This window comes from Lynx canadensis, chromosome F1 (assembly GCF_007474595.2).
Source record: "Lynx canadensis isolate LIC74 chromosome F1, mLynCan4.pri.v2, whole genome shotgun sequence".
Classification (NCBI taxonomy): Eukaryota; Metazoa; Chordata; class Mammalia; order Carnivora; family Felidae; genus Lynx; species Lynx canadensis.
Window position 1 is genome coordinate 43738103 of NC_044319.2, and position 16676 is coordinate 43754778.

General features: G+C 45.3%; 2 protein-coding genes across 7 annotated transcripts in view; both read right to left on the bottom strand.

The window, feature by feature from the left end:
* Positions 1 to 8627, bottom strand: part of PM20D1 (peptidase M20 domain containing 1) — a 31292-nt gene extending 22665 nt beyond the window's left edge. For 2 of the 3 annotated variants that reach the window (XM_030302850.1, XM_030302851.1), the window contains exon 1: positions 8418 to 8617. In XM_030302850.1, coding sequence (XP_030158710.1) covers positions 8418 to 8586 — 169 coding nt within the window. In that variant the 5' untranslated portion in view covers positions 8587 to 8617. Of the gene's footprint in view, positions 1 to 8417 lie in introns of all 3 variants that reach the window. The other variant, XM_030302852.2, reaches the window with a different exon arrangement.
* A 4822-nt stretch (positions 8628 to 13449) lies between these two features.
* Positions 13450 to 16676, bottom strand: part of SLC26A9 (solute carrier family 26 member 9) — a 28192-nt gene continuing 24965 nt past the window's right edge. For all 4 annotated transcript variants that reach the window (XM_030302997.2, XM_030302998.2, XM_030302999.1 and 1 more), the window contains one exon: positions 13450 to 15624. In XM_030302997.2, coding sequence (XP_030158857.1) covers positions 15577 to 15624 — 48 coding nt within the window. In that variant the 3' untranslated portion in view covers positions 13450 to 15576. The remainder of the gene's footprint in view (positions 15625 to 16676) is intronic.

Sequence of the window (16676 nt, forward strand, 5' to 3'; positions counted from 1 at the left end):
CTTAGACACTTCACTTCCTGGTTCTGCTTCCCTTCTCCATTTCACGGGCTTTGCAATGAGCATGTGCCAAAAGAACTCAAGTCTCTGCGTCACCTCGAGGAATGTACATTTGTTCCAATCAGACTCCTTTTCGCCTTACGTGGGCATAGGTGACTTCCGGGTAAGACTGTAACTTCTGTAGTACTCAGCCAATGAGGAATCAGGGGAGGGAGTTGCACGCTAGGAGATAAATTGCCTGCTGTAACTGCCCCAAGTGTGCGGGCCCATCAGACACCCACTCTTACACGAACATTGATTAAAGTCTCACTTCATTCTGCTCCGAGTCTCTGTGTCCCTCCTTTGACTGAGTGAGTAGGCCCATTTCTCATATTTGGGGGCTGTCTGGGATTCACCTGGACCCACGGGGTCCAGGTCCTCCTGTGACAGGGGAGATGTGCCCCACCCCGGTTTGGGTGGCCTTTCTGTGGGAGGGCCCTGACCTCTGGCAGGATCCATGGCGCCCGAGAATTTTTACCTTTGGAGGCAGAAGAAGTGATGCTGGGAAAAGGGTAAAAGACATTGTGGTGACCTGGTGACTCCGTGCATGGACCAAGGTAGGAAAATTGGAATATAAGTGATGAGGGAGCGTGGGGCCAGCTGAGGGCAAAGTACAGGCTAACAGTACGGCCCGCCCCCCACCGTCCCGTGGAGTATGTGTGATATTTCTTGGACACTCCTGGTGGCCCAAGAACGGGAAAGGAAAGGAAGCAAATGATTAATAGAGATCACAGTCATGCAAGACAGGAGTCTCCTTCAGTTTACAGATAACTTAGTAAACTGCAAGAAAAAGGCTATCTGATCCATAGCCGAATCTCCAGAAACCTATAGACTCCAATTCCTGGAGCCCTAATTTCACCCTCATCAAGATGTAAGGGGGTAGAAGTGCTTGCCATGGTGATGTGGGAAACAAAGGCAAGTGAAAAATTAAATTCCCTTACTGCCTACAGTCCATTGACAAGTCCTTGAAACAGGCAGTGACGTCCTTCTAGGAGCTCAGCTGCCTCGATGATGACACTTTGTTAGAAGCAAAAGATAATCTTGGCCCAACATTATCCTGACCTCCCAGGGTCCTGTAAGTCTAATACATAAAAATTCCTTTGGAAACTTCCTTTATCTCAACTCCCCCCAAGATATATGCTGGGAATCATACTCCAAGCTTATGGTCCCCTGATAGACACCTGAAGGGTCTCATGACTGAGGTTTTACTAAATGGTAATAAATGGTGATTTTTCTAACAGTAGCTAGCCCCTCAAGGTCCTGGAAACCTTGCTTCCAAAATTCCTTAGAGACTTATTACACTGTCCCTAACCCCTTCCCAACCTGAGAGTATACAATCAGTTACCTGTCACAACCCCAGTGCAGCTCTTCCTGCCCATGGGTCCTATCCCTGTGCTTTAATAAAATTACTTTTGTGCACCAAAGACGTCTTCAAGAATTCTTCCTTGGTCATTGGCTCCAGGCCACCCCACTATCACCCCAAAACCCCATCAGTAAGTACTGCTTTGGGGGTTGGGAAATCCTCAGAGACTGAGTGTATGTGACTGAGACATATCCCAGATACGAAGGGAATGAGGAGTCTCTATCCATGGTTCCATTCTCCCGCAATGGAAACGGCTGGCGACAGATGCAGTCGGTTCTGGAAAGTGCGAGAAGCCTCCATTAAGGGGGATTGAGCACCCCAGGGAAACTCAGGGGCAGGAACTAGCCTGGTGGAGGATGAGGAACAAAAACTCCAGGCTTAGGGGTAAGGGAAGAGACACCCAGAAAGAGGCGGGTCTCTTCGGATTCCCCCAGATAGTCTGCTGGGGTGAACGTTATGGTACTGGGAGGACACTCCTTGTATAAGGAATAAGGACAAACATAAAATGATCAAATTCTGCTGTTTTGTTTGGACTAAAGACCCAATTAAAGGGCCATCTGTTTTTTGGCTTAGAGGAAGACTGATCTATAGGGCCCTTTATGTGAATGACAAGTTCTAGTACACTGGAGGAAAGGGATTATAGTCTCTGAAACTGAGGAAACAAGGGATCTTCTTCAGTCACCAAGGACTCTCCCTTGGGATGCCTTTTAACGCACTGGAATCAGTTCAGATTGCAAGATCTAAAAAACAAAACAAAACAAAAAACAAAAAACTGATCTTTTGTAATACTGGGGTCGGTCAACACTCCTTAGGAGATGAAGTAAATTAACGGGACACTAATTTTAATACAGACCTCTTCTGTAAGAAACAGGGCAAATGGACTGAGGTACCCCGTGTCCAGGCTTTCTGGCCCTACATGAGGATCCAGAACTGAGGGCCTTTTGAGGAACGTGTTTGCCCAAATGTGTTTGGCTAGTAAACTCCCTCTTGATATATTGGATGATTGTCTAAACAGGCCTCCAAAAAAACCGAGGTTGCTGGAGGAGCTGTATGTGGGGGTGTCTCTCTCATTCATTTCCTGGGTTAATGACTATGATAATTAGAGCCAGTTGTCTGTGGTTAGTCTACACTAGGAGGGAGTCTTTAAGCGGTACTCCCAAGCAGCTGCCGAAACTCCTTCCTTTTGTCTGCCCAAAAAGATGGAAAGGACTATGATTTGAACCAAAAGGGCAGGGCAGCTCTCTCTTTTGACTTGTTTTGCTCAAGCCTTGGTTGAAATTGCCCCTCTTTTGATCCAAAGGATGGGCAGATGGAAGCAGTGTCCTCACTGGCGGCCTCCAAATGCTCCGCATGTGTGTTGTTTCTGCAGGGCGGAGGAATGGGTGCCTGTGTCATGTGAGGGGCGACACATGAAGGGCTTTTACCGGGATACATGGCAGTCATTTGGCTACACTTAGCCCAGTGTGTGCCGACTTGTACCAATCTAGTGACTTTAAATGGAAACCCACATGGCTAGAACATATTTGTGTGGGCGTTGCTGGAAAAAAAAAGGCAAGGGAATAGACCTTGGCTTTGGGCCTTTGAGCCCCCCTCAATGCCCGATTTTATCCTTAGGAAAAGGTTTTTGCCAGCCTTTTAAAATATATTGTAAAGAGGAACAGCTTTATTATGATTGATATGTAAATTTCTGTTGGGCCAAAATAAAATTAATGCATCCCTCGACAACCAAGGGAATCTTGCTTGGTCATAGTCAATACCCCCAAAGTCCCACAGGGAGGAAACTGGAGGGGTAGGAGAAACCGGAGAAGACGGGTCAACTCTCGGTGGTAGGGTCATGGCTGGGTAAGAGCAAGTACTCCCAGCACCTCGAAAGACTGACAGGACTTTCGACTCCAGTTGGATAGCCAGCCAAAACATGGGGCCTACGGATGAGGCTTCTGCTGGCCAGCAGTCAGAGTCAAGATGAGGTTTCTCCCGGCTAGCTATAGGAAATTGAGATAAGGGATGCCTTTTCCTTCTTTTTCCTATAGATGGGCAAATCCCTAACCAAGGCCAATGTTCCTTTGGGATGTATTCGGAAAAACTGGGATGATTTTGATCCACAAACCCTAAAGAAAAAGTGATTCATTTTCTTTTGCACCAAGGCTTGGCCCCAATACAAACTGGAGGAGGAAATCTGCCGGCCATAGGGAAATATCAATTGTAATGCTATGCTACAGTTTGACCTGTTTTGCAAACGTGAGGGAAAACGGGGGGAAATCTCCTATGTTCAGTGTTCTGGGGACCTTAAGAGAAAATCGAGATATGTGTAAGGTCGATCCTGGCCTTATGGGCAACTCTTTCCGAGGGTTCACAATGATGAAGCGAGGGAACTAACGTCCCCTTGCCCGTACCCAAAGCAGACCTAGAAAAGGAGGAAGGGAAGTCTTCTATCCCAATCTTCTTCTCCTCGGGACCTTGATCTAGACTTAAAAACGTGCACTTCTGCTCCCTACTGCCCACCTTAGCCAGGCCCTCCCCGTAAGGTAGCAGGTGTGTTGCCACCACAAGAAGCTAGAGTGCTGGAAGGAGAAACACGGGAAGGCACCACCAAGATAAGATTTACAAGAAACCTTTTCATTGCATGACTTAAGACAGGTAAAAGAATAGGTAAATTTTCTGATGATCCAGATAAGTATATAGAGGCTTTTCAGAATATTAGGTATGTTTTTGAGTTGACTCGTAAAGATACAATGCTTTTATTGATTTAGACTCTTCGTGAGACAGAAAAGCGTGATGTTTTGCCAGCAGCCGAGAGATATGGGGATGAGCAACTCCTTAATTCTCACGGGACTGGAGGTCCTATAGGGACTCCCAGTTCCCTACTGGGGTTCAGGCAGTTCTGCCCCAAGACCCTAACTGGGACTATGATAGTCCCATTGGAGAAGGGTATTGCTGCCACTTCCAAGCTTTGTGGGTAAGGAAATCTAAGGTTAAACCCTTAAATTATGCTAAGTTAGCCACCATTTTACAGACACAGGATGACAGCCTGGTGGCCTTCCTGGAAAGGTTAAAGTTAAATATACGGCTATCTCCCTGATACCCCCCGAAGCTGAGACGATTCTAAAGGACAAATTTGTCACTCAATCGGCCCCAGGTGTTTGAAAGAAGCTGCAAAAATTGGCTGTTGGCCCGGAAGGGACCCTGGAGAAGCTCTTACGAGCTACCAATTGGGCATATTACAACTGAGATAGAGAGGAGAATAAGGAACAAGAAAGGAGGCTTAAAAAAAATCTAAGGCCATAGTCGTGGCCTTATGCACTAGGTCAGATTAGACATCCCGAGGTTCTGGCACCAAGTGCCATTTATGTGTCCGATCACGGCACCGGAAACAAGAATGTCAGAGGGGACAACAGAAGTCGAAACCCCATAAGCCATGCCCCTTGTGTGGAGACATCCACTGGAAAATCTGAATGCCCTTGGGGACCTCAGTCTGCAAGGGCTCAGATAACCAGTGTCCCTGAAAGAGACTGATGGGCCTGGGGTTCTTCACGGTGGCTCCCTTTGAACCAACTGTTGGAAATCCAGAGCCTTGGGTAACTGTGGAAGCAGAAGGAAAACCGGTTGATTTCCTTCTTGACACTGGAATCACCTTTTGTGTCCCTCCTTTCCACTCCCGGCCACAGCCGTCCAAACACGGCATATTACAGTGTCTCCAGAAAACTTCTGACGAAACGTTTCTCTCAGCCACCGGGGTGCATATGGGGAGACTTTTTTTCCCACATTTTTTTTGATAATGCCAGAGAGGCCCACTCCCTTGCTAGAAAGAGACAATTATGACTGAATTAGGGACTATAGTGTTACTAGCTCCAGGACAGATAAACAGTTGTCTAAACGTACAGTAATCTGGATATAGAAGATCAATTTTTCCTTGAGGTAAAATTGAATACACCTCATGGAGTTGTTCCTTGGAAATCAGATGGCCAAAGGAAGATTTGAGGGTTGAGAACCAAAAACGAGTTCAAATCCTTAACTATTCTAAGTAACAATATCACAAGATCCAAATAAATATGGAAGAGGGAAGAAAAGCTATACTTAAATTAAAAAAACAAAAAGACCAGACAGGTCAGGGACTTTGTGGATGGCTACAATGCATCTTCCCATAGTGTGACCTCCTCCCTAGGAGACATTGCATTTGGAATATTAATGCTTGTTAGTCTAATAATCTTTTTGTATGTCATTTGTAGAAGCTGTTGCATGTATCAGAAAAATAAGAAGATTTTGCTAGCCCAGACATTCCAAATACTTTTCCATTATTTTGGACCTCTGGATGGACTTCTGAACCTGCCCTCACTGCCATACCCCTGTCATCCCCCCCTTTCAGCAGGAAGCAGTTAAGATCGGTTGTCGTCCCAATCCCTAATGGCAGTTAGGAGTCACGTTTTCGAAGGGGGGGGGGTGGAATATGATAGAAAAGATAGGATTCAGTAGGCAGAGAGGGAAAAGATTAGGACTTGAGGTCCCTGGGTGGAAAACAAACAAACAAACAAACAAACACATTTTGGAACAATCCTGGGAGCGATCTTAAGATTCCTCTTAAGAAACAAACATCTGTGGGAATGCAAGCTGGTGCAGTCACTCTGGAAAACAATATGGAGTTTCCTCAAAAAAACTAAAAATAGAACTACCTCACGACCCAGTAATTGCAGTACTAGGTATTTATCCAAGGGATACAGGTGTCCTGTTTCGAAGGGACCCATGCACCCCCATGTTTATAGCAGCACTATCGACAATAGCTAAAGTATGGAAAGAGCCCAAATGCCCATCGATAGATGAATGGATAAAGAAGATGTGGTATATATAGGCAGTGGAGTATTACTCGGCAATCAGAAAGAATGAAATCTTGCCATTTGCAACTACGTGGATGCACCTGGAGGGTATTATGCTAAGTGAAATTAGTCAGTCAGAGAAAGACAAAAATCATATGACTTCACTCATATGAGGACTTTAAGGGACAAAACAGATGAACATAAGGAAAGGGAAACAAAAATCATATAAAAACAGGGAGGGGGACAAAACAGGAGAGACTCGTAAATATGGAAAACAAACAGAAGGTTACAGGAGGGGTTGTAGGAAGGGAGATGGTCTAAATGGGTAAGGGGCACTAAGGAATCTACTCCTGAAATCATTGTTTCACTATACGCTAACTAATTTGGATGCAAATTTAAAAAAATAAAAGAAAAAAAAAAAAAGAAACAAACGTGTGTGCCTTGTGCCCAAAATAACCTATAAATGAAAATGGAATCCACTTAGAAGAGGGATTGTGAGAAGTGAGATGATTCATTTTCAGAAATATGAAATAAAAACTGTGCTGTGAATTAACAATAGGTTTACAACCTATTGGAAACATGTATGAACCGCCCCTCCCTCACCGAGTCCCAAACCCTTAGACACTTCACTTCCTGGTTCTTCTTCCCCACCCCCCCTCCATTTCACGGCTTGGCAATGAGCATGCACCAAAGAACTGAAGTCTGTGTCACCTCGAGGAATGTACATTTGTTCCAATCAGACTTTTTGTCTTATGTGGGCATAGGTGACTTCCGGGTAAGGCTATAACCTCTGTAGTACTCAGCCAATGAGGAATCAGTGGAGAGAGTTGCGCAGTAGGAGATAAAATTGCCTGCATAACTGCCCCGGTGTGTCTGTCCATCAGACACCCGCTCTTGCAAGAATATTGACTAAAGCCTCACCTCACTCCCCTCTAAGCCTCCGTGTCCCTCCTTTGGGTCAGTGGGCTTATTTCTCACACCTCTGGAATCAGTTTTTCTAAGGATCAACTCTACATCACAGCCCAACACATAGATGGAGAAGTCAAGTTTCAAAAAGATGAACCTGTATGAGGCAAACTCAAAATCTGAACTCAAGTGCTCAGAGTTGGAGCAGGAGGCATGTGGCTATATAGTTGTGTGTGTGTGCGTGTGCGTGTGTGTGTGTGTGTGTGTGTGTATGCCATATAAGTATACGTAGGCCATATAGCCATGTGGCTATAAGGTCTCTACTTTGGGTTCTTTAAATAAGAAAGCTTTTTGCTTTCTTCTGGGTAAAGAGACTCTGGTGAGCAGCTGTCCACTGGCTTTCAGAGAACTAACTATTTGTGCTGTGCTTTGGGAAAGCTCTACTCTGACTCCTGGCCAATCGCTCAAGCACATGCACAATATATATTCAACCACAGGGGTTAGCTTTTGGTCCCTGAATCTGCCTGCACATGTTTATGTAGGCAGTTTCTTTTGATCCACTACTTATTGAAAGGGAAAAGACTGGAGCTAAGCCCAGTGGTGAGGAAGGATGTTCATTATCCCATAGGATCTAGCACTCAACAGAAACTTTCCTTTTTTTTCTCCCAGAAAATGCAGACTGAGAAAGCAAATGAGTTTTTAACCTTGGTTTGAGGTCTAGGGGAAAGACGTCTTTTAATCAGGAGAGGAAGTTTGGAACACCCCACACCCCTTTTTGGAGTCATCTGGAGCTGGGAGGATCCTACAAGCCATAGGTGTTATCATCCAGTGCTCACTCCTTGCTGTGGGGTCCCTGGGGAAGTTCATTTAATTGACCTAAGCTTCAATTTCCCTCCTCTGTAGATAAGATTAAGATACTTTAGTCTTATCTTAAGATATTGCAGAGATTTAACAGAAGTGAAAACTTTCGAAGGTTAAAAGTACAATAAAATCTATTGCAATACTGAGACAGAGAGTATTGGCCGGGGTGAAGGCCAAGGCCACAGGGACGAGGGTGGAGCTAAGAAAGGTTCCAGGCTAGGCAGGGAACACCAGAGTCCGCAGAAGCCAGGTCTGGGGCAAGAGTGTCATCGGCAAGTCTGGGGACGAGGTGCTGGGACGCGGGCTAGGGTTGGCTTGGGGCGTGTGGCGGAACTCCAGTTCCAATGGCGGACCCAGTGCCGTAGAAGTGGGGAGGCACAGGTTGGCCCAAGGAGAGAGGGACCTGTATCTGAGCATAGGTGGGCGAAGAGGCCCAGGCTCACCTTTCAGCGCTTCCTTCATCGCAACGCGCTCGCCTTGGCTGAACTGAGAAGGGATTTGCGACGCCCTCTGATGCTTCTGGCCCCCCAGGCCCTTCGATCTGGACATTGTGGAGATACCCAGCAGCAGCACAGCCGCCAGGGCCAGCACGCAAACACACTGTGGAGCCATGCCTCTCTCCAGTCTGCAGCTGGAGTTTGGACCTGAACGACTAGCCCGCGTAGGTCGTCCAGTCACCGCTCCAATTACCACAGCTGCCTTAGCCCCACCCTATTCCCAGACCTGACCAATCGTCGCTTGCCTGGGGCTACGGAACACCAATTCACGGGAAGGCTCCGCCCAGAGCCGCAGGGTCTTTTGGGAGTTGTGGTTTCTTCGCCTGGGACAGGCAAAAGTAGGGTAGAGGTGAGGGCTCCGGTTAAACGTCAGGGCTTATCTGCGCTTGATCTGCTTTGAGATACTCAGAAATCCCTGGTCACTCTATGAGAAGTCAAACCGAAGGGCGAAAAGGGAAAATAAAATGAACAAAGCGTACCAGACCTTAATCTGCTTCTCACTTCTGAAATTCAGGACTTGATTACCATCCCCCCAGATTCTGTGTTGGAGCTCTGCGGGGCCCCTGGCTTTCTTTACTCTGAGATTGAAACAGTATTACTCCATCTATAGACATTGCTTTGGATGATCAATTCAGAGGGCTTGCTCCTATTTAGCAATTCACTGAAAGTGTTTTTGATATTAATGTTAGTGCATTTTTGCAACTCTAGGCAAATACATCAAGACTGAAGGATTTTGAGAAAGATTATGTGTTAATAATTTTGGTGTATTTAATAAAATGAGATTTCATAGCTATTCAGGATACAGGATCATTTTGGAAAAAAAAAAAAAAACAAATCTTAAAGACACAGATAATAAAATTAGATTTATTGGAACCAGAAGAAACCATTCCTTTCAGATCCCTTGATACAATTTGATCCGTCACCAGTGACATATTTTAGAATTTTCTAGGAAAAAAATCAATAGTAGGGCTGCATAGTTACTCATGACCAAAGCTGCAAATTCACACTCCTGGTGTTTGCCAAAGCTCAGAGAGGGAGTACTTTGCCCCTTTCAGTAATCCTATTTAAACAAAACAAAACAAAACATGGCCCTCCCCAGAAAAACTACAATCATGTATTTACTTTTCAGTAACAATCTGAAAACAGTATCATGGGAGTGCCTGGGTGGCTCAGTGGTTAAGTGCTGGACTCTTGATTTGGCTCAGGTCATGATCTCACAATTTAGTGAGTTCCAGCCCCATGTCCGGCTCTGAGCTCACACCTGAGGACCTTCTTGGGATTCTCCCTCCCTCCCTCTCTCTGCCCCTCCTGGCTCAGCTGGCGATCTGTCTCTCTCAAAATAAATAAATAAACTTTAAAAAAAACAAACCAGTATTATGAAACATGTCACACATACAGAAAGGTGTAAAGAGTAATATAATGTAGGGCGCCTGGGTGGCTCAGTCAGTTGAGAGCCCGACTTCGGCTCAGGTCATGATCTCATTGTTCGTGGGTTCGAGCCCTGCATGGGGCTCTGTGCTGACAGCTCAGAGCCTGGAGTCTGCTTCTGATTCTGTGTCTCCCTCTCTCTCTGCCCCTCCCCTGCTCCTGCTCTGTCTCTCATTCTCTAAAAAATAAATAAGCATTTAAAAAAATTAAAAAAAAAGAGTAATATAATGAACATTTCTGTATTCACCACCCAGCCTAAGATAGAACATTAAAAGTAGAGTTGAAATGAGTTATTTTATTCATTTAGTTTTTTGAGAGCGAGAGAGTGCGTGTGAGAGAGGGACAGATGGAAAAAGAGAGAGAATCCCAAGCAGGCTCCGTGCTCAGCAAGGAGTCCAACATGGGACTTGATCCTACAAACTGGGAGATCATGACCTGAGCCAAAATCAAGAGACGTACACTTAAATCAACTGAACCACCCAGACGCCCTGAGTTGAAATGAGTTTTTATAAGTGTGAACGTTGGCAGAATATTTTTTATTTTTTCAAATTTACATCCAAATTAGTTAACATATAGTGAAACAATGATTTCAGAAGTAGATTCCTTAATGCCCCTTACCTGTTTAGCCCATCCCCCCTCCCACAACCCCTCCAGTGACCCTCGTTTTGTTCTCCATATATGAGTCTCTTCTGTTTTGTCCCCCTCCCTGTTTTTATGTGATTTTTGTTTCCCTTCCCTTATGTTCATCTGTTTTGTCTCTTAAAGACCTCATATGAGTGAAGTCATATGATATTTGTCTTTCTCTGACTAATTTCACTTAGCATAATACCCTCCAGGTCCATCCACGTAGTTGCAAACGGCAAGGTTTCATTCTTCTTGATTTCCAAGTAATATTCCATTGTATATAGAAAAAAATATTCCATTGTATATATATACCACATCTTCTTTATCCATTTATCTGTCAATGGACATTTGGGCTCTTTCCATACTTTGGCTATTGTCGATAGTGCTGCTATAAACATGGGGATGCATGGGTCCCTTCGAAACAGCCACCTGTATCGCTTGGATAAATACCTAGTAGTGCAATTGCTGGGTCGTAGGGCAGTTCTATTTTTAGCTTTTAGGGTTAGGGTTTTCCAGAGTGTTTTCCAGAGTGACTGCACCAGCTTGCATTCCCAGAATTTGTTAGTGTTTTAAATCAGTAGTACTTTTTGTTCTCTTATATAATAAGTCTGTATTTCAAAGTCATAAACATGTCTTAATATGTTATCTTTTTAAAGGTTTAAACTTTTACCTTTTAGCGTAAAGTTCTTAATCTGTCTGGAATTGACTTTTTGTAAATAGTATAACGTCAGGGTCTAATTTTACTTTATTTTTCCAATTAGATAACCAATTTTCCCAGAACCAGTCATTAAATAGTCTATCCTTTCCTCAAAGATCTGTAGTGCTGACTCTGTCATTTACTATGTTTTCAGACATGAATGGTCCTGTAATTGGGCTTCCTATTTTTTTTTTGTATTGGTTGCTTGTTTATTTCTATGCTAATATGACTATCTTAATTACTATCGCTTTAAAATATGTCTCCATATCAGGTAGAACATGTTTCTCCCTTAGTCTGTTAATACAGTGAATCACATTAATAAATTTTAAAAATGTAAACCACTCTGACATTCCTGGGATAAATCCTACTCAGATAAATCCCTACTGGATTCTTGCAATTCTGTTTATGAATTGGATTGGGCTATAGTTTTTCTTTTTTATAATGTCCTTTTGTGGATTTGATATCAAGGGTATAGTAGCCTCAGATATCTAATTAGAGAATATAGTAGAGATTTCTAACCGCCCCCAACATCCATTCTCCTTTTTTTCTAACAAGAATCCTGAGTTTTAGCTCAGTGTACTGATACCCAGCTGAAAGACCACATTTCCCAGGCCCTTGCAGCTGGATTTCCCCATGTGACCGCGTCTGGAGAATGGAAGAGAAGCAGAAGTGTTGCATGTGATTCAAGGAATTGTTTTTATGGACACGCTCTTTATAAATCCCTCCCTCCCTGCTCAGATGTGATGACCCTGGTTCTAGCAACCATGTTGGGCCATGATGGTGAGTTCTATACCAAGGGAGGGCAGAGAGCTGAGCTGGAAGTAGCCTTAGTCCCTGGGGAGCCTCGTGGAACCACTAGACAAGCTCTTGCCTGTCTACCTTTGGGGTTATTTGTACTGAGAGAGAGAGAGAGAGAGCGACGTGTATTTCTACTAAATTTAAACTATTAAAGGAGTGACCCTCCTCCAATCTTTTTTTGTTTGTTTGTTTTTTTGAGTCCACTTTGGTACATCATATTTTATTAGTGATTTATTCATTTCCCTAAGTTTTCAACGTTGTAGTAGTTAAGAATTTAAGCTCTGGAGCCCGATTGCTTGGGTTGAAATCTTAAGCTCCTTCATGTTCATGGAGTTGTGTTGAGTGGGAAACTTACTTAACCTTTCTGACTCTCAGTTTCCTCATGCATGAGTGAGTATGTGCTTGGAGAATTAGTATGTACTTGGAGGAGTGCATAGCTTATAGTAACCACTCAAGAAATGTTAGCTATACCATTGTTACTACCTTTTCCCCTTTGCTTTCTTTGAATTGGTTTTCTTTTTCTAACTACCATGGTTGAACATCTGGTTCACTAATTTTCATCTTTTTTCTTTTCTTTTCTTTTTTAAAGGTTTTATTTTTAAGTAATCGCTGCACCCAAAGTGTATCTCCAACCGACAGTCCGGTGATCAAGAATCATACGCTCCACCGACTGAGCCAGCTAGGTGCCCCATCTTTTTTCTTTTCTAGTGGAAACATTAAAGACTATACATTTTCTTCAAAGCACTATTCCCGGCAGGTTTTTTTTTTTTTTAAGATTTATTATTTTTAAGTAATCTCCATGCCCAACGTGGGGCTTGAACCCACAACTCGGAGATCAAGAGTTGCATGTTCTACCGACCCAGCCAGTAAGGTGCTCCTTGCATAGTTTTGGTACGTAGCATTTCATTATTGTTTAAGTCTGAGTGTTTTTAATTTTCCATATTATCTCTTTTTTGACTCTGAGTTATTTAGAAGTATTTTTTAAAATTCTAAATGTGTATTTTTTGGTGCAAGTTATCTTTTGTAATTGATTTTTAACTTCAATGCATTGTGGTTAGAGACTGTGGAAGGATACTTATTCCTTGAAATTGCTGAAAAATGCTTTAAAGCCTAGACTATGATCAACTTTTGTAAGTACTTCATGTGTACTTAAGAAATATACATTTTAATTGTGTGCACCATTCAATACATGTCCATTAGATCAAGATTGTTTACTTTGCTGTTTAACTCTGTCATACCACGCTTTTTTTTTTTTTAATCCATATGATTTATCAACAGTGAGAGAAATGTACTGAAATCTTCCATCGTGTTGGTGGATTTGTCTTAGCTCCTTGTTTCCCTGTAGGACAGTTCAAAGCAAGGTCAGCTTTCTCTGGAGGTGATTTGCTTTGCCTTGCTGTAAAGCCATCCAAACACATGCATTTATTCACATTTCGAAACCACTTTATTACCAAAATGAACAAAAGGAGAATGCTGTTTAAATTAAATAAATTACACAAACATCTCGAGTCCCCGGTCTTCCCTGGGAACCCCATCATCACAAGTCAGTATCACTAAGAACATTCAAAAGTATTGAAATTCTGGATTATTTCATCACCTTGCCCTCCTTTTCTGCCTCACTCGTGTCCAGAGAGTGGTCTGTTTGAATTTGCTTGTGTTCTTTTCAAAGTATTCCAACGGTGAAGTTTTCTTCAATGTCTCCCTCTCCCCTATGTGTTTCCAATTTTACCTCCACCGTCTAGACACTTGGTTCAAAGGACCCCTCTACTTGGGGTGTCTCGAGGCTCTGTGACCTTTCTCCACCTCCTGGGCCCCAGTTGGACTTTGAAGGAGGTGGAGTAGGGGAGGGTGAGTTGTCATTGGCTAAAATTCTCGTCCTCCTGGAATTTGGCACTTCGGGTGCTGGGCACGGTGAATCCCAGATAACATTGTCTTCCGCCTTCCAAATTTTGAGTTCCATTGGCAGCCAGATGGCATAATGAAATCACAGAGAAGCAGTGCTTGAAGGCCAAGAATCTGTTGGCTCTTTGCCAGCACCTTCTCCTTTAACTCTAAAGACTCGCTAGCTGACCGGCTCACTCAACACACAGACACACAACACAGGTCAGGCTGAAGTTAGGAATTGGGAAGCTTTTTTCAGGCTGGGCCAGCCCAACCTGTTGGGCAGGGTCACTGAGTTGAAGGAGCTTGAGAGAAGCAGTGGGGAGAAGGCCGAAAGGTTTTCTGTGCACTTCCATGGAAATTTCCCCACACACTTGCACGTGCGATCTATTTATTTTCAAGTCAACAGTCAGGTTCCTCTATGACCTCCTCACATACATGGAAAATGTACCCCTCTTTTCATCTGCCCTAGAAGAGGATGACCTCAGGTCCTGAGTTTATTAAGGGACCCCGCGGAGGAAGACCCAATCTGGATCAGCCCTTTGCCACATTCTGCACCCAGTGGGGTGATGTGGCTGGCCCTTGGGGAGCTTCCTCCCTTGCCTGGCTGAAGGCTTCAGGCCCCAAGCTGAGAAGGGAGAGTTAAAATCTTTGGCTCTTTGCCACGTGAAAAAAGCACAAGGCAAACTTCCTAAGCAGGGGGAGGCATTTCTGAAGTCAGGGGGACCGTCGGGGCTCAGGTCCCACCAGTGGGCCCTGGGTTGGCACTAGCACCCCTCCCCCTCCAGTCTCTGTACAAAGAAGGATTCCAAAAAGTACTGATACAGAACAACTGGTACCTGTTACTATGTTGCCAGAGGGTTCTGGTAGCTACCCACCCTGTCCTTTGTAGATTCCTACCCAGCCTCAAGTGGAAGGGAACCGGCCCTGAAGGCACGGGAAGTGATCATGTTTCAAAGGCTGGCACAGCTACACTGGTGGGCTGCCCCTGGAGAGGTAGCTCTGGTGGCCCTGAGGGGGCCAACCCCCAGCCTCGAGTCTGAAGTGCTGAATAGCAGTGGAGCTCCCGGCAGCCTTGAGATGAGGAGGAAGGGGAGGCAGTGATGAAGATGGAGATTCCAGGCTGTAGGGAGCACGTGGTCCCAGGAGTGCAGAACCTCCAGGGACAGAGCTGGGGCAGCCGGAGGGGACAAGCCTCAGAGTCCTAAGCAAGTTCAGCTCCGTGTCGCGTGACAGCTCGACACCATCTGACACCAAGCTGTGCAGACCCGAGGGCTTTTGCACCCTAGGTCAGCAGGGTCGTACTTTCCCTTCTGTTCTTGGCTCACTCTTAGAAGTCGGCAGTCAGGGTGGGGGGGTTCCCCATCAGTTGCCTTGGGCAGGGCATGGGTGGGTGCGGTAAGGTGAGCAGGAGACTTTCTCCTTCCGGCCAGGGCCCTGAGAGTCAGCAGGAGGGTGAAGAGGTGGCTCTCCTTCCTGTTGAGATTGGCTGACTCCAGAGATGCCAGGAGGGGGGCAGGGGAGGGAGAGAGGAGGAGGAGGGGGAGGGGAGGGAGGAGCTCAGGTCCTGGTGGACGTATTCTCCTCTACCGGTCACTCTTTGTGACCCCAGGCTCTTCCTTCTTGGAGTCCCAGATGCCACGCACTCTGGAGGCAGTGTGGGGGCTGGCTGGGCCCTCACAGGGCAGTCAGGGTCTCTGCATGAAACATACTCCCGAACATTTCCTGCAGGACCACGGAAGGACAGGGGAGGGGAAGGGAGAGCATTAGACCTGTTGAGTTCACAATGGCTGCAACCACGAGGTGACCCTGTGAGCCCCTGGCCAGAGAGAGCTTCATGAATAAGTGTGTGTGAGTGTGAGTGTGTGTGTGTGTGAACAGGGGAGGGGCGGGGGAAGCCCAAGAGGTGAACTGGTACAGAGGTGACAAGAGAAGATGCTTGGAATCTACTTTTTTTTTTTTTTTAAGGTTTATTCATTTTTCAGAGACATACAAAGCGTGAATGGGGGAGGGGTAGAGAGAGAAGGAGACACAGAATCGGAAGCAGGCTCCAGGCTCTGAGCCATCAGCACAGAGCCCGATGCGGGGCGCGAACTCACGGACCGTGAGATCATGACCTGAGCCAAAGTCGGATGCTTAACCAACTGAGCCGCCCAGGCGCCCCACTTGGAATCTACTTTGAATCACCTCTGGCGTGCTCTGTGACCTCCACATGTCACAGTCCTTTTTGGCTTCGCTTTCATTGTTAAGTGAAATGATGGTGGAGATGAGACCGTTCTAAAGTCCTTTCTTGCTCTGATAAGCTATTTGGGGGCCTATCCCAGGCTTTTGGAATGTGCTGGAGATTCCACAGGGGCACAGAGATCAGTCTGTCTCTATTTCCTAATGTCTCCCCCATGCCATCAGTGCTCCCAGAGACATGTCCAGGGGACGTGGAACTCAAGCCCAAAAGGGGTGCGAAGAGGTACAAAGTGAGATGTGATTTCTAGTAGGACCAAAGCCAGACTTCTCTCAACTACACATCTGGGTTTCTTTTAATTCAGGGCGTTGGGCTACTTTGTCAGGATGACAGGGCCCTGGGGCGGCAGTAACAGTTCACATGTGCACAGCCCTCAGTGCTTAAGGGCAGTAATACTTGTACCCCTTGAATTCATCTGGCCCCACCCCAATCTAAGTTTCCTAAGGTTTCCTAAGGTCTTTGTTTGGTTCACTGCTGTCTGCCCACCCTGGAACTGTGTCAGGCCCGCGGTCATTACATATCTGCTGATTAATGAAGG